Here is a 22,387-nt window from a genome sequence, read left to right as displayed (position 1 = left end):
AAGGGTGAGGTGTGTAAGATAGAAATGGGTCAACTGTTATAATTCCCTCACAGAGAACAATCTCGAACGTAAAGTCGTGATACCAATATCTGTCCTATATGCTTACAATACTACGCGGCACCAGACTATTGAGCTGATAGCAACGTCATGCTTTGGCATCATTTCTTGTCTTACTACTACTGCTTTTGAACAGCATTCTAGTTTAAGATGGCAAATCTCTCTAGTACAGACTACAGTGCGTGCTAGCTAACTCTTTCGTAGAGGTGGCGTGTATTTGGTAAAGGGTTTATTTACCAGAAGATAGCTACATCATTGGCTGATGTTTAAAACATTGATGGCTCTCGTTCCACTGAAAAAGACTCAACCATGTTAGTCCCTGTGTAGCATGGCAACTACCTTCTAAATGACAGTAAAGGGGTTACGACAAGTAGTGTTTGACTTGGACTGAAATAGGTGCCAGTACTTTATATTTAGATGCAGGAGCTCCACAATACTTTTGAGCTAATATTCTATAAGAGGAACAGGAGCTCAAGCAGTAGAACATTTGAGGTGCCGGTACTCAGCTGAGCTCCTGCCCAAGTCAAGCACTGATAACAAGGTCAAAGGGAACAGGGTGGGACAGTAGGCTACAGGGAAGTCAGGGTAAACATGCCAAGGGCCTCCTGTCTATGTGCCTTCGTGTCGGCATTGCCAGTCTCACTACAACAAAAGGGGATGAGACGTGAGAGCGAGAGGAGGGCACCTATCTCCCCCCAAAACTCATTTAAGGCAAAGCTCTTCATCTTGAGTTCATTGTGAAATCCACCGGGCAGGAATTAAAAAGGCACAAACTCAGTCTTTTTACAGTCTGTCATTTCAAACCAGAAGACCTAGGGCCTCATTTATCAACCATTGCGTACATTTCTTACAAAATTCTGCCATACATGGACATTCTAGGATTTGTGTGCGCAACAAATTATTGGGATTTATCTAACTGTTGTACGCAACATATACACATGTTTTCATTGAGTAATCAGAGCCATACTATATATGTGCGCTCGTAAACGAGCGTTACAAACCCGCCTGGAAAACGCCTTCCATTCACCTTTTATGGTAACAAAAACACCCTCATGATAGTCGCTAAAATAAAGTGTAATGACAATGATCACATTTCTGTATATGTGTGGGCAGAATGTTTTAATCTTTTGCAGTGACTTTTTAAAACTATAGCGAGTGCCAAACACTGGCTGTGTATTCTTCAAGATTGATTGTCTATTGAACAATTTAAAAGAAAATGCTGCCTAGAGCCCAGACTTCTATGCAAAATAAGAATTGTTGTTCATTATTTTGTTTATCCATACATGATTGTGTTTGATCTCCTGCCTTGGCATAGTCTCTGAGAATAAATAGGCTATTATGTTGCGCTCCTATTGCACAAGAATACTTTAGCCTACTGTCATAGACTACCGGTCTATTTACTGTCGAGCAGGCTTGGATATCGAATGAGCGATGGATAAATTGTAGCGTAATATTTGTTGTGTAGCGGGAATAAACCAGTCATGTCAGAAAAGGAGAGACATGTCCTGCAATATGATTATGATTTAGGCCTATATAATAAAAGTAAAATGATATAAGGCGAGATGCTGCTATGTGATCTCCTTACCAATGGCAAATGCATATGTTTTATCATTAGGCCTATATGTTTTCACGTTTTTATTAGCCTACCATTATTGTAATTCCCGTGCATCAAACACCTACATTTCCCCCAAAATAAAAATATTTGCTCGCAATACAGTTGATCAACCTTCGCGGGAAAACTGGCGCACGGAAGGTTTAGAGTATTTTTTGTGCGCACGCACCTTTGAAAAATGAGGCCCCAGGTCACATGTCCATCGTGTTCTCCTTCTCTCGTTTCCTCGTTTTATACCTTTCCTCTTCTGCAAAAACTGCCTGCTTTTGCCAATCGAAAAATTCACCAAAAATATCAGCAAACCCTGTGACGTCTCTCCTTTCTCAAAGTCTTTCGTGAATGGTAACAATCAAATGTTCGTAAACAAAGTCGTAATTACATCACAGGGCTCTGTTGCTATTTTTCAGTGAAAGGAAGAGGAAAAATGAAGAAACGACCAAAATAATTAAAAATAAAGGAGACGGCTAAATGAAAAATTCTGTGTCTGGAGCGGTACTTCGAACTTAGAGAGTGTGTCTGTTCCAGAAAAGCACAGATATTCAATGTTTCCAGCGTGGGATGGTTTAACGTCACCTTAGATCCCACTGGTCCTGGAGTAAAGACCTGACAAGACCTTGCAACCCGGGGCTCCTTGTGTTCTGCCTCCCCACATAGAGACGGTACAACACATCGGGGGCATTTTAGTCCGTCCACTCCGGGCGAGTGAGATAGTGACATCTTCCATTTCTGTTTCATACCCAGTCCTCGCTCTACGTTGCCCCCTGTCCCCCTAGACAGGGCGCGGGTGGGGCCAAGGGGTGGGGTCAAATTGAAACGGAGGTTGGCTGAGTACTAAATGGGAGACCTTGAGGGTCTCTGAATGGTGAAGGGGGCTTGGTCAGCCCTCCATAGGCTCCTCCTCGCTCCTGGAGAAAGAAGGGACAATGACAGCCGTCACAGGCAGCACTCCCACACTACACATGTCAACTGCAGGAAGGTTTGAGACTAGTGAGTGAGTCTCAAAAGCCTCTGCACATTTAGGTTGGATCTAAATGTTTTTTTATAGTACTGAAGAGCTAAGCTTTTGGTTGATGTGACCTTCGGCGTAACATGCATGCACGCACGCACACACACACACACACACGCTTCAGGAGGGACGTACTTCCTCTGCTTGTTGGCCACAGAGAGGGAGGCCATGGCGGTGACGGTCTCGGCCTCCTCCGTCTCACACCGGAAAGCCTCGCTCAGAGAGTAGCCCAGCGTGGAGGCCCCACGCTGAAGAGAGTGCCAGTATTTACCTACAGGACAGGACAAAGGTGAAAGGTTAAAGGATCATGATTATAACATAGAGCAACTACAGTAGGGGTCAAACAACTTCAGTCATCCAGGGCCGAGTGCTGCTGTTTTTCTTTTCTGATCTAAGACCATCATTGAGATTTATTATGGTAAATGCACACTTGCAAATCAAATCCCGGAATCATTTGGTGGTTGTAGCCCATACAGTGGGACTATTTCCTGTGTGAGTAGAGTAGAGCGACACTCACCGTGTGCCTCCAGCACCTTCTCCATGGACTGGACAGCGTTGGGGTTGGGCCTCTGCTGCATCACCTCCTCAGGGATAGGGTCCAACTGGGGAGACACACACACACTGGAGTTTGTGACAGGTTACATACAACACAGCAATAGCAGAATAATACGACTTTTCCCTCTCTTGGTGTGGATGACTACCTCTGACTGTGGACTTCTGCCCAGTGTTGAATCACCCAGCCAGCCCAGCGGTGGAGAACAGTTGGACACAATAACAATAGGCTCACAGATGCACTGCAGCCTCCCACTCGAGGAGCCACTCTCCACCACAGGCTACAATGTGTGCTTTGTGCTGGGTCCCACTTTACATACACACATACAGCATACACACACATTCATGCATACACAGTGAATATACCCGCACACGCACACACACACACACACACACACACACACACACACACACACACACACACACACACACACACACACACACACACAATGGGAATACTCTGTTCGGAGTCAGATGAAGCCATGAAGGAGAGGAGAGAGGAAACAGGGCATTCCCCAAGCTGCCTTTCCAATCCGGAACGATTCCATTTCCCTCTGGCTCACTGTGTGTGCTGCTTTTTTTCACCTTGTGAGCAGAACAAAAAAAAATAAAAAAAACCCAAATGCTTCTATGTATAAACACCGAAAGAAATAAGGCCGGCAGCTGCATTTTTTGCCGTATCAAAACCTTGCTCGAAACTGAAAAGTGGATGAGGAGCTAGAAACATTAGAAGAAAGAAGAAGAGAATGCCAGAAGGAAAAAGGGATGGCCGGTCGGTCCCGTTCGGCCAAGGCTGGAAGTTTTCTTTTAATTAAAACAAATAGAGGGTGGGAGGAGGTGAGGAGGGCGAAGGGAGAGGCCAGTCTAGGGAGAGGGATACTTTAATCCGTCTGTGGCACGACAAGCTTCATCATACATATGCACACGCAAGCAAGTGGGCAAGTAAGTTTGCAAGCACGCATGTGTACACACACGTGCACAAACATTTGCACTCTCACTCACGCAACATTTTCTAGCCCCTTTGCCCCTTCATTGCACCCTTACATATTATAATCTTCTTTCAAAACATGACAAGACCTTGGGAGGGCTCAATTCAATTGAACCTGCATTGCTGTATAGTAGCACATAATGTTCTGCGGTACTGTAAAACATACACACACACACACACACATATGCATGTACACACACATACACACACACACACTGTTGCCCTATCATTCACTGCATTAAGTTGAGCAGCAGTGGTAAACATGGATGGCTGTCATGCAATTCCAGCACCTTTTGAGGAAACAGGACTAAGAACAGGGGCTGGGGCTGCCCAACCCCTGTTCAATTTGGGTGTCACTTATACCAGGCCACCGGAGAGCCCTAAGTGATGCCCACCAAATAGAGGGACCCTTAAAAAAGGTGGGACACACTACTAAACCTTTCAAATACTGCTGAGTTCGGTCCCTATCACTCATCCTTCGGCCTTGTTTTTATCTTATTTTCTCTCATTCCTCACAGGAGTCAGCCAAGCTCCATGAATGTGTGCCCGCTACTGTGTTTGTGGTTTTCAGTGGATCACTTCCAGTTCCTAGCAGCCCAGTTATCTCTCCACCACTACCCCTCCTCCTCCTCTTCCACTACCCCATTACTACCCCCAGAGACCCCCTGCCTCCAGCCTGGCCTGGCAATATAGCCAGGGAGGGGGTCCCCACACGGGGCCAGGCCGGGGGGCTCGGTGGGCTGTCTGTCTGTCAGTTTGACGAGCAGCTGTGCCGCACGCCTATAAACTTTAATGGTTCTTGTCAGCACGCTACGGGCCTGCCTGGCAGGTATGACACACACGGCGCTCCCCACAGCATCCCCCGTGACGCAGGGCGTTTATTTGAGTTTCTAACCCCACCTCTCCATCTTCATAGCGAGAGAAACATTGCCTTTTTCCAACAGAGAGAGAGAGAGAAGAGCTTTTGTTGGAGGACGGTATACTATCACTCTGTCCGTTGCTGCTTGCCTGCATAAATCCAAGTCTGTCTGTTTGAGTGTGTGGCACGGCCTTCAAACGCATGAGGGGGAAGCCAACAAATTTGAGACGCCACGCGAACCAGAGGCGCTGAAGGAATGTGGCCCCGGAATAAAAAAACATTCTGGGGAAGGCAGTGAAACCGTAACACTGGGTGGAAGGAATTTGACTTGTTGGTCGCTTGGTCAGGGCGAAGGATCGACCGCTGACACCAGTTGATTACGTTTGTGCTAATTTAACGAGCTAACTAGTTATCAAGCAGAGCAGGTGACTTTTTATGCGGCGTCGGTACTTTTCTGTTCGCTAAAGGGAGTGAAACGCTGAAGCCTGAGAGGGCCAGGTGAAACGGATCATGCATACTGTAGCTAGAGTGTAAACATCAGGGATAACCTCATCAGCGACTAGCAAAAATTGCCGTATTAGCCTGTTGTTTATCAAATAATTGCTAACGACCACAATTTGGAGGAGGGGGCGCAACATCTGTTTGCGCACATTTGTCAATTAGTCATGAGGTCAGAGTTGACTAACATCGCCGCCAATGCATCACTCATGAGACATTTTACTAGAGAGGCTTTGGTGATTATGCACTCAAACCGTGAAGTCGATTCACCGATTTTTTTCATTTTTCCCCCCAAGCTAATCCAAGCAACTTTCAAAGGGAACCCAGCGCTCATTATAGCAAAGCTTGTCTTAACCTGGCAATAAAATGGGGGAATATGTTTCTCACTGTGGAGTGGACAGTAAAATGCTTGATGGACAGACTACAGTCACACAGGAAGCAGTGGGACAGTAAACCCAATCTAGATGTTTGGTCCCGATTGTGGACCTGTCTTAACTCCTAGTATGTCTACATTTGAGATCTTATTCTTAGGCCAATGAGAGACCAATGATCATTTTTGGTAATACATTTTAGTTGTGTTGCTCGAATAACTGAAAGCCCTGCCTCTGACTTCACAAACAAATAGAGCAGCAGACTAGCTGACCTATTGGCACATGGCCCCTTCATCTCTACCTAACGCTCACATCTACAAACACACAAACCCCTTTCCCCCTCTCTATCTGCCACATCAAACTGCCGCTGGCGAGAGTCATTACGCTTCATTCCACCTCCATTACACTGGACCTTTTGCAAAGACTCTGATAAAACACTCGCATCCTGCCATTTTGATTAGAGACGTTTTAACTTTCTCCTTTTATCTGTTATCGTCTCCACTGCCTTGCGTTTCTCCCTCTCGTGCCGTTACAACTTGTTGAACGGGTCATCACTCATCACACTAACGAGGGACTGATCTGCACTTGTTCAAAGACTGACAGGGCTCTTGCCAAACACCCAATGAGAAGAGGCAATGAAAAACACAGTGGGATTGGCCAATCACCAGTGTTTAAATATGGCGGCGGCTCATGGCCAGTCAAAGGCGACTAATGAGCCGTGTGTTTTCTAACTCCTTATCAATGGGTGTTGTGGCGTTGCGTTTTTCCTCTAGCCCAACATCCGGCGTGAAACTCGAACCCTAGAGCTCGCTGGTTTATGACAATAGCTTCCTCCCCCGACTTCAAATGATTCCCCAATTTCCTTTGATTCTCCGATCTCTCTAGGCCTGTTGGTGACCCTGTCGGGAGAGGTGTGATGGTAACCGCTTTCAGATGTGGGCTGGTGACGGGGTCCCGGGGAGGAGGGCGAGAAGGGAGCGCTACAGGGCCAGGGCCTCTTTTTAGACTTCCAGACTCGCTCTGACCTGCCCATCGACCCCACGAAACAGCCCTCTCTCCTGGCCACTGAAACATGAGACCGTCCCAACCCCAACCTTTTCTGGAGCAGCCTTCCCTTCTTCCTCTTCTCCTTCTCTCGCTCTCCTCTTTTTCTACCCTCCTTCATGCCTCCATGTATTAAACCAAGCCTTTACTCTCAGTGGTAAATTGGAAGAGAAGGGATTTGGAGAGTGGCGTTGGAGGCTACCGGTGTGATGTTACTGTAATCGCTGTCATGGCAATGACCTCCGAGTCATTCAAAGGCACCAGTGCAGGTAAACAGATTAAGGTTATTGCATTAAAGGGTCAATCAGCAGTTGCAACATCCATTGTTGGACTTATAAATTAATGATATGTACCCATTGATTCTTGAAGAATATTGCTTATAAATCCCTCATGAGCCTAGTTCAACTGTCTCACCCCATCAGCACCCAAAATATAAGCTTGTTTTATATTTGTAATCAAAGTAAATGTAAACAAACATTATATAGTCTCAAAACATGGTTAAAACTATCATTTTGATATCTTGTCCTTGCATCCATAGCTCTGTTTATGAATTTGCTTTTTACCAAAACAGGGGCGGGGACAACACTTTGTTATTGTTTCTACTGCTGATTGCCCTTTAAGGCTCAACAGAACGTTTGTGTAGCCCCCCCTCCAAAGCAAACCTTGTTCCAGCTCAGAACTGTTAAGATCTAGTTCTTCTGACAGTTTAGCGTTGGTCTGCTGTGGGGCTTAAATTCCTCTCCAGGCTTTGAGGTTTCTTTGGAGGGTTTAGAACGGTTTGACCGCGATCCACTCGACCTCTCCAACGCCACAGCTTGTCCCGGTCACTCTAGATCGAAGCTGAAAAACCAGTCGGTCACTGCTTTCCCTTTCTCTGGGGCGGTTGGTTGCGGTGACCATGTTTTATTAGCGTCGATCCAGCATTATTGTTCTGTTTGTTTTGCTTCGGGCCCAAGATCCACATTGGAGCAGGGCCATCTGGTCTTTTACGGTTCCAAGAGCTTATTTACTGCCTTGTCTGGAGGGAGGGCTGGAATAACACAGGCACCCAAGCCAGTCCTCTTATCCCCCAGTCCATCTCTTCCTAGCATTATCCTCTATCTATACTCAACTTCGCCAGCATCTAGTGCAATACTAACAGTGTGCATCAATAATCATCATGCATGTACATCCTTATCTTCATGGTTAGCCAGCTAGCTACTCTTCCAATGTCTCTCACTCGTTGTCCGTTTTGCTAGAGTAATATGCGCCGGTGCGTACATGAAAATAAATCCCAGTGGTGCCTCCAAATGTGTTACCCACTATATGATCTTATAAGGTATGATCTTATAAGGTAAACCGAAATGCCAAAGCTACTGTTTACTTGACTTTTAATCATGCGGCAGTATTCAGTTTACAGGTTTACAACAATAACAATGCACTTACACCACTCTTTGGTGCACTATTAGACAGGTGTGGGTGAATGTATTGCATGTAATAAGAGGCGGTACATTATGAGTTATAGCCACATACGCCTCTCGTTAATGGAGGTTTTAACGTTGCACTGGGCTAACTGGCAAATGGCTAAAGCAGGTTCTCTCCTTGCCTGTGTCCCAAATGACACCCTATTCCCTATGTAGTGCACTACTTTTGACCAGGGACCAATAGTGTTCTGGTCAAAAGTAGTGCACTATATAGGGAATAGGATGCCCTTTGGGACACGACCCTTGTCCAACGACAGAAAACACATAGAGGGTGTGTGTTTGTGGCCTGGGTCGGTCTGCAGCAACACTTAGAGACAGTCACTTGCTCAAAATAAATTAAGTTTATACAAACGCAGGACGCAGGGGCCTGGAAATTCACTTCTATCGGAGGTTCTATTTCAGCCTCTGCACCCCCTCGGTATTAGACATGACATCAGCACTTCGTCTGTGTATACTAGCCACAGGTCAGTACTAGCCAAGGGTCAGCACTAGCCAACCCATTTTATTGTCTTTCAATATTTCAAGTGTGGATTATTCATTATTCAATATTTAGATAGGACACTATGGTCCTTATGCCTTTCAGCTGGTGTCCACATCACAAGTCCTCAGGGTCTTTCTCAGGTCATTTGTCTTGATTAACAAAAAAGTGGCTGACTGAAATGTATGAGGACAGAAACCAGACCACAAATGCGTGTATCAAAGTGTACAGTAGACATATGTGTACTAAGGACTGAAACTATTACGGTGACACACACAGACAGACACTAAAGCAACCATACACTTTCCTCTCATTTGGTTACAGTATTCTTACGCTAAAGATATTCAAAGCACCAAAGCATGTTATCTTGGAATCAAAGGGGGAAATTATATCTAAGCCATGGCCAAGAAAACACTAGACTCCATCCATTATCTTAGGAAAAAAACAGTGGGCGTGTGCCATGAATCACAGCAGACAGAACACTCTGGTCAAAATTAGTGCACTACATAGAGAATAGGATGCTATATGGGACACAGAGAGACAGTTGGTTCAGCTCCAGGCCCAGCCTACACACATCCACAATTAACCTCGGATTCTTCAACTTGACCGTTGTTACTTCCTCCCTCTCCCTGGCCACTTGGCGGTTGTATCCTCCCACACTGGGCGGTGGGGACAGAAAGTGAGAGGGGATGGATGGATAAGGGATGAAGAGAAAGCGAGGATGGCAAATAAAAAAGCAGGGTCCCCAGTATCTCTCTCTGTCAACTCACTGTTCCAGACTCTTTCGCCTCTCCACCCCCCTCTCTCTCTCTCGCTCTGTCTCTCAGTGGGCGGCGGCATTGGGCCAAAGCCCTTTCAACACCACACCTCTGACTGTGACAACGGCCCAGAAAGACAGCAAAATCACCCAATCAGAGCACCGTCTGAGCTCTATTCTCACCTCCTGATTGGACTGGATGTGTAGAGACAGTTTCCCTAAACAGGTGGAGTGGCAAATTAATGAAAACAATTAAAGAAACCCCTCCCTCCCTCGCTCTCAAGTCTTACCTCGATTCCTAGCAGAGCAGAGACGCAGGCTTCGGAGGCGTCACAGATAGCAGTGAGGTCGTGGCCCCCCTCCAGGGCCAGTACCATACGGCCTCCGGCTAGCCCCATTAGCTGCCTGGTCAGGTATCCAAAACCTGAGGAAAGGAAAATGCCAGTGGTTGGGGTTAGAGTTCGTCCATGGCGACTCTGGCGCTTGGACGGCGATCAAAGAAATGCATACAGAAAGCGAGGGGAGGAGGAGGGAGAAAACAGTATTGCATCATATTTTCTCGTTTAGATTTAAGAAAGAGAAGGCACCAGGGATTTACTCGGCCTAAATGCATAATACGAGCCAGGTTTAATTTTAATAAATGTGGCTTAGTGTTTTGGCTCGGGCCGCCTGTGTTTGATTTTCTGTGGGTTTTAGTATATGCATTCCGCCATACCACCCTAACCCCTCCTCGGACCCCCTTCTCTTAGAGCCCCAGCTTTAGGCTGAGATCTCAGAGATAGTTTTAGGAAAAGCTCTTTGCTGGCACGCCAGAGTGCTGCTCTACATGGGCAAAGAAAGACGCTTCCAAACAAAGTCGATCCTGTAGCTTTGTGAACGTGAGGGGAGGTTACTTGGACAGGGCCAGAACAGTTGGATCTGATCGTGTGTGTGTGTGTAGGTGGGACTGTGTATGGTAATGGTACTAGAGTCTGGTAAACATTCGTCAGAGACTGTCATAGGCTATTGAAGCCCTCTCAGATCAACCCAGCAAAATAAATCAGATTTTGTCATCTGTCAGAATGGCACATACGCAAGCTGGCCAGTCACAGTGTCTTTTAACTTTTAAGTGTGGTTTGCGAGACTCTTTCTCCTCATGGCCAGAACTAGTGTTTCTGCATTTACCACTTAGCATGGGCTCAAACACTTAAATCAATGCAGCCTTTCTCTTGAAGGGATAGTGGCAGATTTTTTCTACTTACCCAGACTCAGATGAACTCATGGATACTATTTTTATGTCTCTGCGTACAAGTTAAGGTAGTTTCTGGAGTGGTTAATAACTAACATTAGCACAATGACTGGAAGTCTATGGGATCAGCTAGCTGATTGTGCTAACGCTAGCTGAGTTTTTTCAAGATAAATCTCAAGTCAAGTACAAAATGTATCTATACATGTAATGACTGCAAATCTTCGCCTATTTATTGAGGCTATCAGACAGCCCTTTTCATTATTCTGTCTACAACACATTTTGATTAGCCTATGTAATTGTAAAATAGGGACCTTGTAGCAGTCTTAAGGGCATGAAATCAGCAGAAGGCAAAGCTGGTTGACGTGCTCAGACCGTAGATTTATTGACAGGTCTTGGTGATTCAATGGTAAAAGAGCCACATCATACAAAAAATAGAAGTAGATTTATAAAATATACACAGCCCAAAATAAATAGCTTCTGTATCAGCCTTAACCTGTCCTATCTGAACGTACACAGGTAGAGGGCAAGACTGCACAGCCTCCCCTTGAGAAACCAAATCGAGACATAGGACACAGACACACGGAACTCCGACATAACCCGGAAATATGAACAAAGGAAACCAGACATTTAATTAAATAAACAGAACTTCTACCTCATGAGTCTTGTGAACATTCAAGTGCAAAATAAACCTTGCGCCCACTCAGAGGTTAAGAAATGGTTGGCTAAATGAAAATGTATAATATCAAACAGAAATGTCTAAGTGTTGCAATAAACGGTATCGGTATGGAATGATTAAATGCTAGCAATTATTGTAGGATTAGATGGAATATAGATTTAGCACATATGCATTTAAATGTGTGAAAGCAACAGCAAACAATGGTGTTTGAGTTTGGAGAGCGCAAGTGGAGAGACACGCCTAAGGTGCATCCTCACCACAGTAATAATTAATTTTAACAACAAATATCAAGCAATTTTGAGATACCAAAAGACCAGCAAGTAGGCCTAATTGTTGCTTCATGCTGGTGAGCTTGCAAAGTAAACAGTTATTATTCTTGATCACTAAACTATTTTTGAAGCTGCATATTTATTTATTAGGGCAATACTCTCTCCCTACAATTTCACCTTTGTGCTGCACCCGATCCTATAGCTGTACAGCAAATCAGCAATCTGTTCGCTAGCTCACCCGACCTGTGTTGATTGACAGTTTGCTGGTCCAATCAGAGGGCCAAGTGTGCGTTTCACTAGCCAATTTGTTGCACGTTTCTTTTGCGAAGGCGATGCTGCGGCTACTGTCTCTGGCTGCATGGAGAGTAATCCATGGAGACTCTGTGCCACGAAATGAGTGTCAAAATATTACAAAACCTGGCCTGATAATTTCAAGTCATCAGTCTCAAGTCAAAGTCGAGTCCCGAGTCATGAGGCTCCAAGTCCAAGTTATTTTATTTTATATCAAGTCGAGTCTCAAGTCATCAAATTGGTGACTCTGCCCGCTGAGTCATGTGACTCGAGTCCACAACACTGTCTCTTAGTGATTGGAAAAGTGAATGTAGGTTTCCACTGTATTGCTTTCAGTAATCCAACCTTGTCAGATCAGTAATTACCTCAAGGAAGTAAGGACGCATTTTGATGGTATTGAACAAGGCCATTGTCTATGGTAGGGCAGCATCATTTACATTTTAGTCATTTTACAGACGCTCTTATCCAGAGCGACTTACAGTTTAGCGAGTGCATACATTTTCATACTTTTTCATACTGGCCCCCTGTGGGAATCGAACCCACAACCCTGCCGTTGCAAGCGCCATGCTCTACCAACTGAGCTACACAGGGCTGGATACGTTTCATTCATGAGCAGTGGGCTGGTGGAGAGAAAGGGAGGGGAAAAGGAGGAAGTCACTTACATTTGGCCGTCAGCCTGTACCCTCCCAGGGGTGACGCGTGGCCCTCCACAGCATCGAAGCCAGACGACACCAGCACCACGTCGGGGGCAAACTCGTTGGCGATGGGCATCACCACAGTCCTGTGAAGGAGAGAAAAAAAGAGTGAGAGAGAGACAAGAAGCAGTCAGTGCCATCATCACCTTTAGTGACTAACCTAAACATACCTACTGGTAGACACCACCTAGAGGCTGATGTTGGTACTGTCCATGGGAACCAATAGACGGGTTGGTTGTTTAGCAACAAAACCGAAGCGTGCGCAACTATGGGGCAAAACAGACAGGGTTGGCTTAAATTGTTGACAACATGTAAACTATATTTCATCTCCAAAGTTTATTGAAAACATAAATAAATTTGCACAATGAGCACTTGTTGTCTCTCAAATACATCGTTATAGTTGTTGGTTAGCTAGCTAGCTAGCGAATTTTTGCCATATTAGCATAGACGTGACAGTCAAAACACCTCAAAACAAGACATGGTATCAAGAACAAGATAAGACTAGCTGAAACGAGCCACCTACTATTCCCCAAATGGCAGCTTCTTCTCAATGTTGTTAGCTAACTGGCCATCCAGAACTACAACACACGGCCATCTGACCCATTGAAATGTGTGTATCGTTTTTGGGACAGCTAACCAATCTATGAACCACATACAGTACTTACAGTGCAATGTACTTAGCCATTTAGCAGCCACTTTTATCCAAACATTCAGTAAACAACACATAACCTCACATAACCTCACATTCAGGAATCAAAGCCACAAATCTGGTGTTGGGAGCAACATGCTCCAAAAAACAGGGCCATAGAAACCCCCAAACTACACAGTGTGAGAGAAAGGAAGAACTCAGATCACATGTCAGGTAGTAGTGGAAGTGAACCGGAGAAATGTAATACACAATTACACAATGATACTCTAGTTCTGAGGGGAGGATATGTCGTTGGTCTGTGTTGATGGCTGTGTGGGTGTGGCGCGTGAACCCGTACAATCTGCCCGCTCTCACACAGCTGGATGACGGAAAATAGATACATTTAGCGCATTGATACAGTGACCCGTGGTTACAGTGACTCAGGCTGTGTCCCAAATGGCATCCTATTCTATGGGCCCTGGTCAAAAGTAGTGCACTATATAGGGAATAGGGTGCCATTTGGGAAACAACCTCCATCTGTTTAGGCTATCGTTAGAGTGTTTCCCTGTACTCTAAGTCTAGGTCGTACTTGTCAAAATTTCTTGAACCACCTGTGTAAATTGTTCATTTATGCAGTAAACATTGTGTAGTTGAACTGAGAGGAATCGGTCTGAGATCGAATGTTAACAAAGTTGTCTGTGACAGTGGCAACTTCAATGTTTATCATTGTGGCAGGGCATCTTTAATGTCGTTTCTGAGTGACAGTTTGAATGGCTCTCCCAGTGCAGCTGTATGCTTGGTACAAGCAGTACAGCACACTGTGCTTTCTGGGGCCGGCAGTATTTGGATAGGCAGAGGATTGGTGCTGTGTGAGGGGGTGCCACAGGGTCGTGTTGTAGGAACCCTCTACTTTGCTGACCTCAGGAACATGGCGCTTGTCTCCTGGCTGGATTTCTTTCCACCCTGCTCTCATCACCACAATTATAGGCCTCCGATGGGCAAACCATGCCCACCCACAGACACACACAGCTGTCTGCAGCGGTGGCCTCCCCCCAAAGGGAGAGAGAGGGAGGCGGTATTTTTAGGAGGCTCGATACCCCAGACAGCTGAGATACAGAGCGGAGTGTCTGCGTCACGGACTGTGTCAGCATGCCTCTGGCACAGCATAGTATATAAAGCACAGGGATGATGAACAGAGGGAGAGAGGGGAGAGAGGGAAGGAAAATGAGTAAGTGATGGGTAAAGTGAGGAAGTGAAGGAGAGAATGAATGAGACCAAATTAGAGTAAGAGAATGATAGCATGCCACAGTGGTCGCAATACATGCCGGTAGGCTGCAAATATCCAAAGAGATGAACCGAGTATTACTGTCTTGGAAATATTTGTTCAGCTGCTTAGAAGTTCTCACACACACACCATTAATATCAAGCACATAAAAGACCCCAACCCAAAGAGTGAGCTGGCCACAGGCACTCATGTGGCCAGCCACAAGATTGGAGGGGGGGCTTAAGTAAGTATGAAGGTTACCATGGTGACCGGAGCATCACACACTACCCTCCCCCCAACCTCCCTCAGATCTAATGTGTATGGAGACACACACACACGTCATCCTTCCATCAGAAACGGCTCACATCATCAAATTCCCCATCAACAAGCCCCCTCTAAAATGGACGACAACCTTGGGAAAGCCAGAGGGATCCATTAGAGAGCAAGTGTGAGTGGAAACAAGGGCTTTTATAGGTGTGAATCAGTGGATATCTATGTGCTAGATGAAAAAGGCTTGGTTAATTAGGCCGGCGGATAATAGGTTTTAAATGATATTTACGACGCAGTCTTAGCTACGAGACATCCTGGGTCTGTGGGGTCGGATCCAAAACCCTACTGCCTCTGTCAGCTAGTTCCTGCCTGTAAAGTATAGTTGCTGAGGTGTGCTCTCGTTTGGATATCAAGGAAAAATGTATACTGCTCTGCTCTGCCCTGCCACGACTGCGCAGTCACACGGAATGTGTTTGTTCAGATTAAAGGCGCAATATGTAGCTTGTGTGCGCCCCGACCAAATTCACATAGAAATGTGAGTTATAGATCTGTCATTCTCATGGAAAGCAAGTCTGATAAGCGGTAGGTCCATTCTATGTGTGCTACTTCTATGCTTCCTGTCTTAAGGTTTAGTTTTTGCGTCTTTTTACTTTCACCAGCTGCAAATAGCTGAACATTTTATATTTTTTGTTATTGAAAGTATATTTCACAGTGGTTTAGATGGTACAATGATTCTCTATACTATACATTGCTTGTTTTGTCACATAAACTGAAAGCAGGCGAACATTTCATAATTTTAGCAACCAGGTACAGATGTAGGATCTTAATTTGAGCCAGTTTGCTACAGCAGAAAAATAATCCTGCAGAAACAGGAAATGTGAATTATTATGTGGATTATAATGAATATAAAGATAAAAAACATGTATAATTATACATTCTCAGTCATTATTGGCCCAATCAAGAGATCCCAGCAGAGGGAGCTGTGGGGGAAACATGACAATCAAATAAAGATATATGGACACACAATAAAGACACATTATGACATCATTACCTAAATGTTTGGCCTACATATTTATAACCTACTACAAAAAACAAGAATATTCCTCATTGAGGCCTTCTGGGGCAAGAGTGCCCGAGCAGTCTATCCAATATGTCTCTCTTTGGATAAGTAATTTGAGGGGACCCCATCTCACTCAACAGAATGAGTCAATCGGAACCAGTTCCCATGATTAAAAAGACATTCAAACCCAAGAGTACTTTTATTCTACCAATGGGCAACCCGTTAGTCGACACTTTCTGCCAGCTGGTTGAGCGGGATGTCTTGGAATTGTGCACACAGAGCAGAGGGTCACCAGTACACTCCAATACTTTGGAGTGTGAAAGAGAGGCATTGAGAACACTGATGAATGATGACGAAATAGTCATCAAATCCACAGATAAAGGCGGTGCTATTGTCGTGCAGGACAGGACATCTTATGTCAATGAAATCAAATGACAATTGAAAGACACTAACTTTTATATCACTTTACAATCGGATCCCATTGAGGTTTGGGGGTGAAATTAAGAGTGTGTTAAAACAGGAATTACGGAAGGAATTGATCACCAATGACGAATATAAATACATGGTTCAAGAAAATCCAGTGTGTCCTGTTATATACACTCTTCCTAAAATACATAAAGATGTATTGAATCCCCCAGACCGACCAATTGTTTCGGGTAATCAATCCCTAACTGAGCCACTTTCTCAATATGTGGACTCTCATATTTGGTGCATATGTTGGCCCCTTACCTCAAGGACACTACAGACTTTTTGAAGAAATTAGAGACTTGTACAGTTGACTTGAATGACTTGTTGTGTCCTATGGATGTTTCTAGCCTTTATGCAAATATTCCTCATCAAGAGGGTTTAGATGCGATTAAACATTATTTGAATCAAAGAACTGAACTGGCTTACTGCTGAGCTTGACTAATGAAATATTGACTAAGAATTACTTTAAGTCTGAATACTGTTATTATCTTCAGATTCAAGGAACTGCTATGGGATGGGATCCCCAGTTGCGCCTAATTTGAATTTGAGTTGGACTTTGTATACAATAAAAATCCCTATTCTAAGTTTATCAAAGTGTTTGGATATATTGATGACATTTCTTTCATTTGGTCAGGTGATGATTTTGAATTGCAGGAATTCTATGCATATATGAATTCCAGGATATCGTCCATTAAATTTAGGTTGGTATCCGATAAAGAACATGTTTCCTTTTGGATGTATTGGTTAAGAAATATGGCAACGGCTTGCACACTGTCACGATCGTCGGTGAGAGATGAGGACCAAGGCGCAGCGTTGAATGTGAACATATTTATTTAATTTGATGATCACACGATCAAAACAACAAAACGATGACGTGACAGTCAATGGTCATACACAAACCAAATACGAACAAGAAACCACAAATAATGAATGCCTAACGGCTACCTAAGTATGACTCCCAATCAGAGACAACGAGCTACAGCCGTCTCTGATTGGGAGCCACCCTGGCCAACATAGATATACAACAACTAGAACATAAACAAATGAAAACTCACACCCTGGCTCAACATACTAGAGTCCCCAGAGCCAGGGCGTGACAGTACCCCCCCCTAAAGGCGCGGACTCCGACCGCGCCAACCAAATACCACAGGGGAGGGACCGGGTGGGCACTCCGCCTTGGCGGCGGATCCGGCTCCGGGCATGATCCCCACTCGCTCTCCAACCCCCCAAGGTACCCCTGGTCCGGTCTGGCCCTGCTGGCCGGAGCTGGACTGCACACTGGTGGAGCGGATTGCTCTAGCTCCGGCGTGAAGCATCTGACCGGTGCCGGACCAGCCACCGGTGGAACAGGCACGGGCCGTGCCGGACTGACGACGCACACCACTGGCTTGGTGTGGGGAGCAGGAGCGGGCCGAGCCGGGCTGTCGGAGCGCACCCCTGACTTGGTGCGGGGAGCAGGAACGGGCCGAGCCGGGCTGACGGGCGCACCACTGACTTGGTGCGGGGAGCAGGAACGGGCCGAGCCGGGCTGACGGAGCGCACCACTGACTTGGTGCGGGGAGCAGGAACGGGCCGAGCCGGGCTGACGGGCGCACCACTGACTTGGTGCGGGGAGCAGGAACGGGCCGAGCCGGGCTGACGAGCGCACCACTGACTTGGTGCGGGGAGCAGGAACGGGCCGAGCCGGGCTGACGAAGCGCACCACTGACTTGGTGCGGGAGCAGGAACGGGCCGAGCCGGGCTGACGGAGCGCACCACTGACTTGGTGCGGGGAGCAGGAACGGGCCGAGCCGGGTGACGAGCGCACCACTGACTTGGTGCGGGGAGCAGGAACGGGCCGAGCCGGGCTGACGAGCGCACCACTGACTTGGTGCGGGGAGCAGGAACGGGCCGAGCCGGGCTGACGAGCGCACCACTGACTTGGTGCGGGGAGCAGGAACGGGCCGAGCCGGGCTGACGGGCGCACCACTGACTTGGTGCGGGGAGCAGGAACGGGCCGAGCCGGGCTGACGAAGCGCACCACTGACTTGGTGCGGGGAGCAGGAACGGGCCGGACCGTACTGGGGACACACACCACTGGTCCTACGCCGGGATCTGGAATGGGCCGGACCGGACTGGTAACACACCCCAGTACCTCTCACCGTGCCTCTACACCTTCCACCCCCTCTTCGACCAGTGGCCCCCGTAACCTGGCGGCCTCCTCTGCCAACCCGCTGGGCCGCTCTGCCGCGGTCTCCTGCTGGCCCGTCGTCCACGGCGTTAGCCCCCCCCTAAACATTTTCTGGGCGTCTCTATCCGTGGACCAGGCCTCCATGTCTCTCGCCAGACTCTCACCCCACTGCTCCAAAGTCCAACCTCTCTCCTCTTCGCTTGGCTTGGCCCAGTCGAGACTCTTACTCCACTGCTCCCAAGTCCATCCTCTCTCTTCTTCACGCTGCTTGGTCCTGTTATGGTGGTTTCTTCTGTCACGATCGTCGGTGAGAGATGAGGACCAAGGCGCAGCGTTGAATGTGAACATATTTATTTAATTTGATGATCACACGATCAAAACAACAAAACGATGACGTGACAGTCAATGGTCATACACAAACCAAATACGAACAAGAAACCACAAATAATGAATGCCTAACGGCTACCTAAGTATGACTCCCAATCAGAGACAACGAGCTACAGCCGTCTCTGATTGGGAGCCACCCTGGCCAACATAGATATACAACAACTAGAACATAAACAAATGAAAACTCACACCCTGGCTCAACATACTAGAGTCCCCAGAGCCAGGGCGTGACACACACTGAGGTGTATTGAAAAGAAACGGCTAGAAATACCTTTCTTCATTTCAGTTTTTATCATACGCCTTCATAACATTTATTTTTACCATATAGCCAACTCCTTCGCATTAGGCTCATTTGTTACTCTGATTTATCATTGGATGTACATGCCAAAGATTTATGTGAACGATTCAAAACAAGAGGGTATAAAGAAGAATTATTGAACAATTGCCTGAAGAGAGTAAGACAAACTGAGCGGAATGTATTATTGGAACCACGTCAAATGACTTCCTCACCTCCCTCTGCATCTTTGGTTACAGTCCCATTTCAAGGTTGATCAAGGAAGTGGTTAATAGATATTGGCACATATTGCACAGCGACCCCAACTTTGGTAAAGCGTTTGAATCCCCCCCCCAAGGTTTTCTATAAGAGACCCTCAAATTTACGGGATTGTTTAGTAAGGTCAGATTTTCCTAAGAAAAAAACATTGCATTCATATGTATCATTCCTGATTGCAATTTCCCTTGTTACAACTGCGTTTACTGTTATGCCATGATCAGAGTGAACTGTCGTATACGTCCCCATTCGGACGAGAGGATAAAGGTTTGAGGTAGAATATATGTTGTATATCTCCTTAAGTGTTCCTGTAACTTTTATTATGTGGATAAGACCAAACGTGAACTTAAGACAAGGACATGTGAGCATAAGAGCTCCATTCACAACCATGATGAAAAATCACCTGTTGCCAGGCATTTCAATAATTATAATCATGAACTAAGTGCCTTACATTATATGGGCATTGAATTGGTGAAGGCGCCACGTAGGGAAGGTGATAGGGATAAATTACTTCTCCAAAGACAGCCATATTGGATATTGGGCACTCCTTCTTCAGCAGGCCTTAATAAGGAATGTTATTTTTCTTGTTTTTTTGTGTATTAACTTATAAATATGTAGGACAAACATTTAGGCAATGACATCATAATGTACAGTATCTGTATTGTGTGCTTATATATTTGTATCTTTATTTATTGATGTTTCCCCCACAGCTCCCTCTGCTGGGATCTCTTGATTGGGTCAATACTGACTGAGAATTTATAATTATGCCCACCTGTGTGTGGTGTTGTTGCTGTGACATTGATTGCCATTGCACGCTGAAGAAGGGTTCATACCCGAAATGTTCGTGCGGCAATAAAAATATGTCAATATAAGTTTATTCACCGGAGTGCTGTCCTATTATTGTTCTTTGAATTCTAATGAATGGATGTAGGGGTTGATACATTTTTCGTACGGGAAAATCAAGTCTGAAATCAAGTGGAAATTACAAACTTCAGAAGCCCTTTTAAACCTCAAATACACTACAAGTTTAAAATGTCCTGCATCGCAGGAAAGTTATCCTGCAACAGGGTGATCAAATTAAGATCCTCCATCTGGAATGGCGGAGCGATTTCTACACATTGCGCCTTTAAGGAAAAATAAAGTTGAATAAAAAGAGTGCTTAAAACATGTTTCGGCATTACCTGTTGCACATTCAGTTTGTTCTTCAATACATGGACCTTGGTTGGACTGTGTAGGGGTGTGTGTATGTGTGTATGAGTGTGTGTGTGTATCCTGGCACACACACACACACATACACAGGGTGTTTCTCAATATGCATACTACTGTGCTCCACACTCTCATGCTCTGAGTGCATTCTCCGAGGATGTTCTCTTGAATACGTTCTTGTGAGGACGAAAGTGTGGAGAACACATAAAACATAACATTTGAGAAGCATCTTCCAGCCAGGACAATGGCAACAACAGAAACCAAACAAGACATACACAAAACAAATGTTTTATTTAATAATAATCCGCTATCAATATGTGAATTTTAATAATCTAGCTGGCCAGCTAGTTAAACAGGCAAAAATGACCTAAAACTAATGTTATGCAAGGCAGATGTAAATTCTTCGTAGGTAGCTAGCTACCAATTCTTCGTGGCTATCTAGCTAACGAACAGTAGTAGCAAGCTATTTACTTACTATTGGCTTGCAATTTACGCACACTACAGTGGGCATTGTAGGCACGTAAACATGCCAAAATTAACACAGTATGTATTTATTAACATATCAATATAAAATATTGTCATTAGGCAACATATGAGAATGGGCAACATTTCATTCTGAAGTTGGAGTTTATTTTCTCTCACTTCAGCTCAAATAATTTCAAGAAATGTTGAGTTGTTTTTTACGTGTTTGCGTCATATTTCTGTGCATACTTTCCGTTGAAGCTTGCATTGATGCATGCTTCAAAATATTTACAAACGGAGTACGCATCCGAGAAGTGCCCTCCGTGCTCCGTTTCACATACCGTTCTATAATTTGCATGCTCGGAGCACGGTAGTACGCATTTTGAGAAACACCCACAGACACACACACCGTGTGTACACCCGCATACGAACACATGCATGCACACACGTACACGTATACAGTATGTGCATGTACACACACACAAAGTGTTGCATCCTCTCTAGCATTTGTGCCAAGGTATCGACGACGCACGTGTGACTACTCAATGCACTCTACCTCTGATCTTTCCTGTAGCTATTGGATTTTTCAAAGATATGAGAAGATGAGATGAGCCACGTCTCTCTCTTTCACCTGCAGTGTTTTCTTTACCTTTTTCCCAGTGAGGTTGTGTTGTTTCAGTTTGGGAGAGAATAGAATAGACGGAGCAGGTAGATGAGCAGTCTTTTGGGGGCCTGAAACGTTTGTGTAGGGGCCTCTGTTCACTCATAGTTCACCCCAAGTCCTCATCATTTCCCCCATTCCCTGAATACTTTGAGCGCTTAGACATGCAGCCACACGCACACAAATGCGCACACACGAACACCCTTTCAGAACGGAGGCAGCTGTTCCCTCAGTGGCGTTGACAAGAACCAGGAAAACCTCCTTCTCTAGGGACTCTCTCCATCTTCCACTCCTCCTTTTCCTCACCACTTCAGAACACCCGACCAGGGTGTGTGTGTGGTGTGTTTTCAAGTGGAGTCCTAAACAAGGGCAGTGAATGAGGAGGAAGATACTATAGCTTGACTGGACACAAAATAC

At 45.5% G+C, this 22,387-nt stretch overlaps 1 protein-coding gene across 5 annotated transcripts in view; it reads right to left on the bottom strand.

Moving 5' to 3' along the window:
* Positions 1 to 526: 526 nt before the first annotated feature.
* The window catches only part of LOC121536646 (histone deacetylase 4-like), a 176,490-nt gene continuing 154,629 nt past the window's right edge, over positions 527 to 22,387 (bottom strand). For 4 of the 5 annotated variants that reach the window (XM_041844057.2, XM_041844054.2, XM_041844055.2 and 1 more), the window contains 5 exons: positions 12,812 to 12,930; positions 9,976 to 10,109; positions 3,193 to 3,277; positions 2,811 to 2,946; positions 527 to 2,574 (listed from right to left, as the gene is read on the bottom strand). In XM_041844057.2, coding sequence (XP_041699991.1) covers positions 2,547 to 2,574; positions 2,811 to 2,946; positions 3,193 to 3,277; positions 9,976 to 10,109; positions 12,812 to 12,930 — 502 coding nt within the window. In that variant the 3' untranslated portion in view covers positions 527 to 2,546. Of the gene's footprint in view, positions 2,575 to 2,810; positions 2,947 to 3,192; positions 3,278 to 9,975; positions 10,110 to 12,811; positions 12,931 to 13,014; positions 13,111 to 22,387 lie in introns of those variants that run through there. The other variant, XM_041844058.2, reaches the window with a different exon arrangement.

The sequence above is a fragment of the Coregonus clupeaformis genome, chromosome 23 (genome assembly GCF_020615455.1).
Source record: "Coregonus clupeaformis isolate EN_2021a chromosome 23, ASM2061545v1, whole genome shotgun sequence".
NCBI lineage: Eukaryota > Metazoa > Chordata > Actinopteri > Salmoniformes > Salmonidae > Coregonus > Coregonus clupeaformis.
The sequence above is the reverse complement of the archived record's forward strand: the minus strand, read 5'-3'. Positions and strand labels throughout refer to the sequence as shown.